Here is a 12,594-nt window from a genome sequence, read left to right on the forward strand (position 1 = left end):
CTCACTCACTCACTCATCTCCGCGGCGCGAGCGGCGCACACTGGCGATCGGCGCCGGCGGACAGTGTGGACGACGGCGGGCACGGCGCGGCAACTGGCCGGTCCAACGGTTCGCTCGGCGTCCACGCGCCATCTGGCGCGCGGCCCGCCGGCAGACGGCTGGTCAGCGCACGGGTGCACTCAGCCGCGACTGCAGCCGCCCGCCCGCCGCCGGCCGCCCGGCCGCCGAGTCAGCAGGCCAGCATACAGAGTCGGCGGTGTGGCATACCGAGTCGGCGTTGTGGAATACCGAGTCAGCGGAGCGCGTACCGTGTCGGCGGTACGGCGTGCAGAGTCAGCGGTATGACGTGTGGAGTCGGTGGCGTGGCGTTCTGAGTCAGCGGTATGTCGTGCAGAGTCAATGGTATGGCGTACCGAGTCAGCCGTATGGCCTACTGAGTCAGCCGCATGGCGCCCAGAGTTGGCGGTGTGGCATACTGAGTCGGCGATGTGGCGTACCGAGTTAACGGCATGGCACACAGAGTCGGCGGTGTGGCATACTGAGTCGGCGGTGTGGCGTAACGAGTCAGCGGCATGGCGTACCGAGTCAGCAGTATGGCGTACCGAGCCGGTGGTATGGGTTAACGAGTCAGCGGTATGGCATCCCGAGTCGGTGGTGTGGAATACCGAATATATGGTGCGACATTCTGGGTCTGCGCGGCCACATGCGCTGTCGGCGGAGCGACATATCGAGTCATCACATCGGCATGTCGAGTCAACAGACCGAGTTGCAAGTGTACAGGACATTGTGTTGAGTCAAGTTGTCAATTGCATTGAGTCAAGGAAGAGATATCAGTTAGTTTTCTAAAAGATGCAGCACGACCGCCTTGCGCTGATGGATTTCTGGGATCATAGATCACGCCAAGCAGTGCATGTTGCGGGAGTCCTGGTCTTTGCCATCCTAACGTGCAATTTTTGGTCAACAGAAGCATTTGGCGGCAAAATTTCAGCGCGCTGCAGTGCTCAGTACGGTCCGTTTTCTCCCCTAACATCACCTGACCTTTAGCTCGAACGCTGCCACCGGGCGCAGGCCATCTCTGTCAAGAGCAAATAGTGAGCGCCTAAAGCGGTTCGAATCCACTACGCCAGAGATGGATGGATCGGAAGCCGGACGCTCTGACCGACTGAGCTATCGGATCGGACCCCGGCGGGATGGTTGGCATGCTGAGTCAAAAGCGTGGCAATTTGAATCAGCACGTCGAGACACCGGACCCAGCGAGTAAGCATACGGGCTCGTCGACTTGACATGTCGGCCTACTGCGATGAATGGTAGTCGGGCATATCTCTCGGGCTCTATGGCGTGGTCAAATGTACAATGATAGTCACTTTCCGTTCTTAAACGCAAATGGCACGCCACTTTCCCTGAACAACCCCGCACCCTGCTTCATATTTAGCGTCATGCGATGCGCGCACGCATGTACCCCCACGCATCGGCATACGCATGTTCACATCATACGCCATGGCGAGTCGGAAAGCATGCTCGAACGATGCTCCCCGAGTCGGAGACGATGCTATGGTACACTGTCGCGAAGCAGTCCCCGACCGACCGCCTGGAACGGACGGGGGCCAGTGGAGACTTCTGACAAGCGTGCTCACCGCGGTGGTCTGGCTTTTGCATGCAACCGAACGTAACGCCACTGGGACGGTTGCGACGCAGCGGATGTAGCGACTGTGGCAACAACAGGGTGTGGCCAATGGGATAGTGTTGCGACCAGGCACTCGTGTTTCTGCAACCCCTTCAGATCAAGACTACAAAACACGGAGGCCAGCGTCGATGTTGTTACCGAAAACTACCGAAAACCATAGGCACGTGACCATCAGGTTTCAAACATCTAAGCTTCGTAGAACAATGTGGCGAACAAACTAGTAACGTTGGCAGCACTCTGCACTTAGAAGGTGGAGCCATGTGTATGGAAGTATCAGCTCAGAGATGCGCAAACGCACAAGTCGAATAGTTTCTGTTGCGAGGGCGCATAATGGCCCGCTAGGCCTGTTTTGAAAATGGCGATTACGGAATCGGCATGACATTGCTTTATTGATGTTTGTTTGCTTCTTGTCGTTCGTTTGTTTATAGTTGCGTTTCGGCGAGGTGACATTTTTAATTACTTCTGGTGCGGTGTAGGTGCTGGCTCGATTTAAAACCGCCACTACCCGAAGCATGTGGACAGTAGTGTGTTCAACGAATATTTTAAGCGCGAGCTATGCAATGATCAGTGATGGAGTTCTCGCACCAGCCGAAAGTAATCGTTCATTGCTCATTAAGAATTCACAAGGAAATCGATGACCAGCAGCTGCTCGCAGCCTTCGAAGCTCTCGTTCGCCAGTAGTGAGCAGGCTTTCCATTCAGACCTGCATCCATTTGTTCCTGCTTTTTACAGGCGTAGCCAAACATATGGTGCAGCTGAAAGTGCTGCGATACGCCGCCAAATTTATATAATTCCTACCTGATGGTGCGTGTTTCCACGCCATAAAACTAATCACAACCACTTAGGTTACAGCACAGTCTGCGCTCTCCAAAGGCTTAGAGCCGCTGATGCGAGACGAGCTGGCTAGAGATATTCCGATAAGCTGGACGAGAAGGAGACGGGACAAGAGGAATGAAATGGCGTGAGAGCACCTGCCGACAGCCACAGAATCACCGACGGCCACCCGTGGTGCTCTGGATGTCCCGCACACGGCCTTCGCCCGCCCAGCCAGCGGAATCCAAATCATCGCCGACCGCGCCCCGGTAGTTACGTGCGGCCGGGGCCGCACACGGCTGTCGCCATGGTAACGGGACGGGCGGGGCCGGCGGGCGCCGATGGCTCGTGATGCGACAGTTATGTGCGGAGGGGGACGGGTCGTCCGGTGGCCGCCAAAAGGGCCGGGTGTGCCCACCGGCAGCCGGCCGCAAATACGCGAGGACACCTGGCCGGGACGCACGGGAACGGATGGCGATATGCCGGCAGCCCTGATTAGACAAGGTCGCCGGAGGGGGACACGGTCTGTGGTTGCATCCGTAATTGACAGGCTGGGTCCAGCGATAGGGAGGGCCCTACAAAGGGGGTACTGGCTGCGACAGCGTCACAAACAAGGAAACGGAATGGCCGATAGTGTTCCTGGCGATGTGTGTGGCCCCAAGAGACGGACCTGAATCCGGGAGGTAGCAGATGTGAATGAAGGTGCGCCTTCGATCAATCCAGATGACTGCTCTGTTCTCCGTTCGTGTGACAACTGAGAGTGTGTGTTAGCGCACATGATTAAACCCTGTGCGGCCAATAACTGCAATGGCTGCGGTGTCCGACTGATACAAGCAGCGACAAACCCGAGTGAGCGATTATTGACAATCGCCGCAATTAGGTGACTCGCCTCCCGTTACCAATGCTTCCAAAAACGCATCGTGACAGCGTCGGTGCATGCATCCGCCCAGCTCGCCTCCACTGGGTCTGCGGTCTGATCGGATTTTGTAAATGGTCTCGCGTCGGCTAACGGACCGCCATCTGAGAGGAGCACTGGTCCGTGACGGTCGTCCAGACGGCTCCGGCGGCGCGGGCGGCGGCCGAGCGTCGAGGCCGGCCGGCCCGGGGCCGCTCGCAGCCGACGAGGAGGTTTCACCGCTCACAGTGGGGCGAGAGACCGCCGCCGATTCACCCAGCCGTGGGCCGTGCAACAAAGGGTTCGAGTGCCCGACTGGGCGGCAGGCAGGTGGGCAGACGGAAGGAGAGGTGCAGAGGGAAACTGGGGCGAGGCGGGAGACGGACATGCGGCAGACAGCGCGGCGTGAGAGGGCGGAGAGTGAGAAGATCCGGACAGAGGGCAGAGATAGAGAGAGGGGAAGGAAAAACAAAAGGTTATTGAGAGAGAGGATAGGACTAGAAGGAAATATGGGGAGGACGGGAGTAAAGGGGAGAGGTGGACATAAACGTAAAGCAGAGGAGAGGGACATGGAAGGGAACGATGGCGTACATGGGAATAAGTGAGGAATGGGGAAATAAAGGCAAGAGCACAGCGAAGGCAAAACAGTGAAAAGAGTCAGATCAACCTGCTTACAAGCAAATATATGGTGCTGTGCAACAACGGAGCGAGGAAAGGAACGTAATGGAGGGCAGAAGAAAAACGCAAAAGAGGAGAGAAGAGAGCGCGAGAAAAACCCTGTGCTTTGGGTGCGCACCCCACACAGTCAAGTACATATCCAAAGATACAGACAGTGGAACCGGAGACACAGACACTGGCAAACGCCCACGAGTCCCATGGCAGAACGCTGGCCGGCCACGTCGCGGCGGTCAACGAACTTTGGCCGCGCCGCCCGTTCCCCACATCCGCCTGGGGCGCTGCCGTCGGCCGAATGGGTCAAAAAATGCCCGCTGGTTAACCACGTCCGCGGCCCGCGGCCGGGCTCAAAACAAGAGCACAATGGCGCCGGCGCATGGTGAAACCCCGCCACAGTTTCACTCTCGGGTTGCAGGCATGGTCGCGCCGGGCCGCCGGCTCGTTGAGCTTCGAACTCGAGCGCTGCTGTGCACTTTCACAGCGCATTCACATGTGGAGAACCCGCCGCGGCGCGCCGTGCACAGACCTCCGCGGGCGGACAGATGTCGTTGGCGTTCAGAGCGATGGAAGACGGATGTGACGCGGCGTTATGGAGAGCGGTGGGGTGCGGACACTCCTGGATTTCGAACGATGGCGACGATGAGTACAGTAGCATATACTTTGAGCGGTCAGTGGTCAGGTATGACTGGAGACATAAGACAAGGCGATGCGGAGACAATGGTTATGACTGTTGTGGGTTATAGCTTCTCAGGCACTACTGGCGATGAGCGTTGTAAAATATACGACACTTTTTCAAACATGCTACAATTTTGAGATAAAAACTTCTGGCACGTTGGTGCCACGCTATTTGGAAATGACGAACAAAATGGTCTGTCATACACAGATCGTTTCAGTACGAACGCGTCGATACAGGCTGTCGTCAAGACTTCGAGAAACACTTTCAGCCCGTTTTGATTCTGCAGGCGCATTGATCTGAAGCTGATTAGAGCTGTGCTTTGTACGTTAGAGATCTCGATGCAAATAATTTGTATTCCTGCCAGACACACAAGCTTCGAATGCATTGAAAGGCTACTCCAATACAAACAGCGGCACAGCACACTCCTGTTCTACCGCAGCTCGATCCCCGCGAGACTCCGGCGGCGGTGCGTCGCCGCTGCCGCCGCCGTGCGGCCGTCCCGACGTCACATTGGACGACAGGTGCCGTACCGAGCCGTTGTGCTGGCGGCGGCGGCTCCGCCCCGCCCCGCCCGCCCGGCAGGGACACCCCACTGTTACATCACACCTATCTGGTGTATTTTCACTCACTTTTTCCTCTTAGCGGCGGTGGACGCGAGGTGCATTATGGACGTAGGAACAGGGGGACAGGTGGGCTCAGTTGGTGAAAGTTTGGTGTTAACCCTGTGGTCATGTCTGAAAATAATAGACCTTAAATAGAGTTGGGCCACCTTCATTTTCGGACGCTCACACTCGCATGTGCCACATGACACGCGGACAGTCGCCGGTGGACATACACCATCATGTCAGGATGCTGCTGCTATCGGGCGGGACAGCGTGGCAAATGCGCAAATGCGTTCGAGAAGTGTGCGCGCGACACTCAAAGTCGCTTTCCCTCAATCACGTATTCACCATGGGTTTGTTTACCTTCCTTAGTGTTTCCGCGCTCATTACAGTGATTTAATGAGAGAAGCCAGCTTGGAGTCTGTGTACTGGCGGAGTCGGCTGTTCCTCGGCACTACGAAATGGACACTGCAAGCTTCAGGAAAGTCGAAGAAATATCAAGAGAAAAGCATTGTTCTAAATCAGGCAGCACTCGATATGCAAGAACTTTTAGTACGGAACTATACGTGAAATCGACTTGAGAATTATATTGTACAGATTTCCGCCAAGGAAAAACAAGAACGCATAATTGAAGGGATAATAATGTGTGTTTATGCCGTGTTCCGCGATGGGATATCATATTCAAGTATATGATAATTCGCCAAACGAGCTCTCTGACAGCACCTAACATGCTGAATTCGTTCACAGGTTTCCGCAAACAGGATGATTGATGAATAATGCACCACCTAATTAGCCCGTCTTCAGCTTAATAATTTGTCCAGGGATTTTGGTTATGACTGATGATACAACCGTTCGTATGCATATTTCATTTCATCATGAGGATGAAATTGGATGACAGTTGTCAGTTGACCTGCTAGAAACTTTGCTACGGATCCGACACGAATCGTCGCTCGAGTTAGAAGCTACTGATTACCTTGCTGATATCTCCAGCCGTCCGTGTTCACCCCTTCGGCGAAGAGAGCCCTCTCACAGAGCCCTAAGGCGCAAAGTGCCATTAAAGCCGCCTTGCAAACGTTCCGATGTTCTCTCATGAGCAGCAGCAATCACCACCCCGGCGGGTTCTCCACCCGGCAGCCGACAGCAGGCACCGGAGGCAGGCAGGCGCCGAGGGCATGCAGCGGCGCGAGCAAACCATCTGGCCCGATCAGAGTCGCTGATTACGAGTCGACTCTGGGTCGAAGGCCTGGGGCGCGGCGGCGCGGCGGCGCGGCGGCGCAGCGGCGGCGGCTGCCCCAGTGGCCTCCTGCCGTCTGCAGAGGCGGCCCTGCCCGCCGTCCGGCGCCGAGGGCGCGGCCGTGGCTGACCGGTTGGCCATGCAAGGGCGCTGAACCGTGACGAGCGGCCGGCCGAGCGAACGGCGCAGCGGGCCTGGGACGCAAACCTGCCTCCGGTGGCGGACCTGGGACGCAAACCTGCCTCCGGTGGCGGACCTGGGACGCAAACCTGCCTCCGGCGGCGGACCTGGGAGGCAAACCTGCCTCCGGTGGCGGACCTGGGACGCGGACTTACCCGCAGCGTGGGGGGCCTGACCGGACCAGGCTCACAGACACGTGCGTTGTAGGTCATGTGAGGGAAAGATGTGGCACAGTTGGGAAGGGGTTTCCCTAGCAACCGTGAGGTGTGGGGTTCGAGTCCGACACCCGGCGCAGGGTTTCATCGCCTCCGCGTGAATCAGCGTAAGAATATTCGACGCTCAATGACATAAGCTATCAAATGCGGTCATGAATTCCAACAACAGTAATAATGTCTGTCTGATGGGGCTTGGAGAAGGACCTAAGTGGCATACTTGTACGACTCAGATTGATTATGACTAATCCTAGTCTGGCGTAGACATGGGGCACGGACCTGCGGTGTGGTTGGCCTGATCGAGCCCGAGAAGACAAACCAAAGGTACGCTTCATGGTATCGTACCTGGGACACAAACCAAACCAAACCAAGCTGAACGTGAACAAAGGCTGGTCTGAGTGACCTTGAGGGAACAGACCCACGGCATGGTCCGTCGTACTGGACCTGGAGTACGGTCGGATGGCATGGCCTGGGATTCAGGAATTTTTAGCCAGACCTCACGCATGCTCCATCTCCAGGGCGGGTTCAAGCGGCCCAACTGGGTCATGCCCCTCTTTAGGTGGCCAGGGTGAGCAAAATGAGATATATGCAGCGAGCAAATTTCACTAAGAAAGGCTGTTTTCAAAGACACCCTGATAAGTAAGGATAAAAACAATCGATTTTTTTCTAAATCAGGATAATTTATTGGATCCATCCCCCTTCGAACTTTAGTTGCTCCCCCCCCCCTCCCCCCCTCCCTCCTCCTCCAAGGTAGTGGCCTGAATCCGCCCTTGCGGATGTCCCACCGGACCCGGAATGCTTGGCCAGGGCGTGGGTCGTCATCCAGGCCGAGGGCCACATCTGGCACGACTCATGAGGCTACCCGTGGGAAAGGTGCATACAAAAGATCCGGCCGCGACCAAGTGACGTCATCGGACGACCATGACGAGTATGACATCACACGCCGGCGGCCGGCGGCGGTGCTGGGGTAGGAAGTGCGCCCGGCCACCGACAGATGGCAGCCTGGTCGGCCCACGGCGCGAGTCTGTGCATCCCGGTAATGACCTGGCCCATTTTGGCTGGTGCGAGCCCCGATCGTCCGGACCAACACCGGTGTTCATTAAGCGTCTAGAATAAATGGCCGGCATGTCGTTAGGAAAGACGGATGTGGTGGCTACCGGCAGCCAATATCCTTTAGACCAACACCCGTCTTTTTGAACGTGGAGAGTCTCATTTCAGAAGGCGTCGGCAGGCGCGCTGGAGCATGGCTTTTGGTAGATATCCTTATTGTACTCTTTTCACTGAGCTGAGTGGTTTTAACGACAGCCGAGGCCATTATATTCGCTTTGATTGTGCGCCAGACGGTATGGTTTTTATCAAACGAACAAGCATTTGGATAGTCACATTGTAAAAAACAGCTATATTTCAGATGGCTGATGGCAGATCTATGACACACAGTATAAAGCAGGCTGTATAAATGGAGGACATGAAACATGACAACCTTATTATTTCCACCGCCCTTTACCTGTTCATGAAACCGCAGTCGGGTCGTATATTCAAGCGAAAAGTCAACCCTGTTTTTCTTGCCAATCTGTTAATGGTTAGGGGGACGTAGACCAATATCGCCAGCTTGCAATGCAGCCAAAACAAGCCGGAAGCCGCAAGCCGTTTCCTCACCAACGACAAAGACAGTGCCAGCTGCTGGTACCGTGGTACAAATGTTTGGCCTCTCCACTGTCGATGCGTTAACATTACTTCAGATTAATCACCTCAACAACCAAGATCAGTGGGTCAGTAATATCCTAATTGATTTCCCGTGTAGGTAGCGTAAGAATATCGTTTGGGTCTATCTATTCAGGCCTCAGGGATCTAGCACATGGAGTCTACGACGAGAGGCGTTGGCATAGCGAGACCGGCCTTACAACAGCACCGCCGATATTTCTGAACGGAAACGTGGTTCCTCCGATCACCACGGTTAGACGAAAACTATGTAAACGGCGGTCAACTCATGGCTCCTTGTTGCGTCACATGCTCGTCGCAATTGCCGAGCACGTTCGTGACGTGACGCCATATGGTCGCTCTCAGATCCCTGCTCACGTCACGCCGGCAAAAACGAACACACGAAAACCACTTGCCAAGCCGAAAACCTGCATCGACAGCGTCCCGCCCCAAAACCTCTCACGATCTCCAACCCGCAGCGCAGCAAACGCAGAGCGCTCTGGGCGCCCGGCCCTCCAGCCCACGTTCACCACAAACGTAATGCTCCTCAGCGAACGCAGTATCAACCGCTGACCTGTGGGGACGGCGATGCGCCGCCGGCGCCGACTTACCAGTGGCAAGAGCAGATCAGCTCCTGGGCCGGCCAAGGGCAGGTCACGCGGCAATCGCGGCCGCCCCGCATCGCGGCCGCGCTGCACTCTGGCCTCGCTGCGCCGCCTCCCCGCGCCGCCGCCGCCGTCGCCGCCGCCGCCGCTAGCCGGCACGCTTCACACTTTCTGCCCGCGAACGTGCCCGCCCGAGTTCCACGCCATTGGCGACCGCTCGCTCGGCGCAGCGAGTCGTGCAGCACGCGCGGATCAGCAGACAGGTCAGCGGAGGTCAGCGGGGGTCATCGGGAGTCAACAGCGCCGCCGGCGGCGAGGTCGGTAGGGAATGGTGCGAGGAGGAGGCGGATGGGACGATGGATTTCCGACCGTGGCTCAGTAGATGTGCCACTATTCTGTGTACCATCGGTATTTCCTCTGACTGAGTCTGAGAGCATCCACCACATTGCCAGCTCTCCGCGCATGTTTGGAACAGTGGCAACGCTCTTCAGCCAAGTGCGACAGCTTTACAGATAAGGCCTACTGTAAGCCAGATAATGGGAGATGTTAAATGTGTGCGTCTTTGGGTTTGATTGTACAGTATACCATGATCATGGGGTAGAAAAATACGTCACATCCTCATTAAGCTGGTAACAGTTCCGGACGAGAGGGCTGGGAGCACTCCCTGAGTGAGAAAGCAGATACACTCCCGGGTGAGAGAGCGGGAGGAGACGCGCCACTGATCGCCGCATGGTGTCGGTAATAACGCCCTCAGTACCCGGTCATCAAGGCCCGCCTTCGGCGATCCAATCACGCCGCGCAGCGAGCGAAACAAACACGCACGCACTGAAGTCCGACCGCCAGAGCGCATCCCGCCCCCAAGTCGTGCCCGCGGACATCCGGCGAGCTGCCCGCCCGATCGCCTGCGTCCAGCGGGGCGGCGGCCAGCCCCGGGCAGTGCGCCCTGTATGCAGATGGGCACCGGTGGCGCGCGACCGGACCAGCGTCCGGCCATCTGCCCCGGACGGAGGCGCCAATTATCGACACAAACAGACGGTGCACGGCTCCGGGCGGGGTTCACCCAGCGTGCGCCAGCGGCCGGCGGCGCGGGCGCCGCGAGCGCGCGCGTGCCCGACATCGGCGCTCGGCTGGGATTTGGGAACCACAGGCTCAGCAGCCAGGCTGGGAGAGACGTCGTGTGACAGCTTTGCCAGGTCGTGCTCGGGATAGGGTCAGCGTGCGCACTGCTGAGGCTCAGGCGTAATTTTCGGTTCATTAGCAAGGTATGAAGCTGTAAAGCTTATTAGCATCATCCCTACCCATGGCAGAGTCTCAGTGCGGGAATGCTTGTCAGTGACTTTAAAAGAATCTGTTAGCTTTGCTGTTAACGCCATAACTGGCAGCTGTTTCCGTTTCTGAACTCTAGACCGGTAATGAGCAGGTGTATCCGGTCGCTCGTTTAAACAGATTTATCGGCTCACTCAAGCACATACATTTGACAGGTCTTAGTGGACTAGGGATGACTTCAAACACTTCTTTCCTAACCATATCCAGTACCAAACACAAGCATCCAAACTTTGAGGCGGGATTCGGCACCCCGGACATCTACCTGGCACCTCCGCCTGCACAAAGAGCCAGTATCAACCAGCCCTCCCGGCAGCTCCCTGAACCCGAAGCTCGAGCCCAGCAGCTCCCTGAACCCGAAGCTCGAGCCCAGCAGCTCCCTGAGCCCGGAGCTCAAGCCCAGCAGCTCCCTGAGCCCGGAGCACAAGCTCAGCAGCTCCCTGAGCCCGGAGCTCAAGCCCAGCAGCTCCCTGAGCCCGGAGCACAAGCTCAGCAGCTCCCTGAGCCCAGAGCACAAGCTCAGCAGCTCCCTGAGCCCAGAGCACAAGCCCAGCAGCTCCCTGAGCCCGAAGCTCGAGCCCAGCAGCTCCCTGAGCCCGGAGCTCAAGCCCAGCAGCTCCCTGAGCCCAGAGCACAAGCCCAGCAGCTCCCTGAGCCCAGAGCACAAGCCCAGCAGCTCCCTGAGCCCGAAGCTCGAGCCCAGCAGCTCCCTGAACCCGAAGCTCGAGCCCAGCGGCTCCCTGAGCCCAGAGCTCAAGCCCAGCGGCTCCCTGAGCCCGAAGCCCAAGCCCAGCAGCTCCGCAGCGGTGACGACCGACGGCGACGTGGGACCGGCGCCGTGACCCCGTCGCCAACGCTGATTGGGAGCCCCTCCCAGCCTGCTGGTGGCCTCCCTCCGCAGTGGCGTTCGGAGCGCGCCACCGGCGTCGGTGTCATTTTTCACCGCGCGCCAGGCGTGTAACGGTGGACTGAGCCACTCAACTAGAACTGGGCGGCGCCGACCGCCAGATGATGCTGCGAGGGATGCCGCGCGCGGCCGTGGAGCGGCCGGCCGCCGCGCCACCCGGCAGAGCACAGCGGCGCCTCTGGCGGCAGATCTGGGAAGCAGTGGCCGGCGATGCCCTCGCCGATGAGAGGGTGGGGAGAGAGGATTCCGAAGAAGGGAAATGCGGGGACACCAGAGGGCTATCGGTTTAAAGCCGCTTTGTTAGTTGTAAATAGTATGTCGGGGGAAAATAAAGCAACAACTAATACGATTATTCTTACGTCAAACAAGCATCCGGTTGTCGGCCCATTTAATGACGCATGAACTCCCATGATAGACAACATTTTACCACCCTACAGTTCGCTGTTCGCCCGAAGCTAAAAGTTACAACTTGATTACACTTGCGTGTGTGTGTGTGTGTGTGTGTGTGTGTGTGTGTGTGTGTGTGTGTGTGTGTGTGTGTGTGTGTGTGTGTGTGTGTGTGTGTGTGTGGTGTGTGTGTGTGTGTGTGTGTGTGTGTGTGTGTGTGTGTGTGTGTGTGTGTGTGTGTGTGTGTGTGTGTGTGTGTGTGTGTGTGTGTGTGTGTGTGTGTGTGTGTGTGTGTGGTGTGTGTGTGTGTGTGGTGTGTGTGTGTGTGTGTGTGTGTGTGTGTGTGTGTGTGTGTGTGTGTGTGTGTGTGTGTGTGTGTGGGTGTGTGTGTGTGTGTGTGTGTGTGTGTGTGTGTGTGTGTGTGTGTGTGTGTGTGTGTGTGTGTGTGTGTGTGTGTGTGTGTGTGTGGTGTGTGTGTGGTGTGTGTGTGGGTGTGTGTGTGTGTGTGTGTGTGTGTGTTTGTGTGTGTGTGTGTGTTGTGTGTGTGTGTGTGTGTGTGTGTGTGTGTGTGGTGTGTGTTTGTGGTGTGTGTGTGTGTGTGTGTGTGTGTGTGTGTGTGTGTGTGTGTGTGTGTGTGTGTGTGCGCGCGTCGTGAACGATTGTTAATTTAGTTCAAATCTTCCTTGCAGTCTATTCGTCACAT

The 12,594-nt window shown here is 57.0% G+C and overlaps 1 protein-coding gene across 1 annotated transcript; it reads left to right on the forward strand.

The window, feature by feature from the left end:
• The first annotated feature begins 10,574 nt into the window (after nt 1-10,574).
• On the forward strand, nt 10,575-11,439 carry LOC119110011 (pectinesterase inhibitor 10-like). The gene is made up of 2 exons (XM_037233758.1): nt 10,575-10,588; nt 10,914-11,439. Exons 1-2 carry the CDS (start codon nt 10,575-10,577, stop codon nt 11,437-11,439), a joined length of 540 nt encoding a protein of 179 aa, XP_037089653.1.
• The last annotated feature ends 1,155 nt before the right edge of the window (nt 11,440-12,594 follow it).

This window comes from Pollicipes pollicipes, unplaced genomic scaffold (genome assembly GCF_011947565.3).
Source record: "Pollicipes pollicipes isolate AB1234 unplaced genomic scaffold, Ppol_2.1 Scaffold_7231;HRSCAF=8579_pilon_pilon_pilon, whole genome shotgun sequence".
NCBI lineage: Eukaryota > Metazoa > Arthropoda > Thecostraca > Pollicipedomorpha > Pollicipedidae > Pollicipes > Pollicipes pollicipes.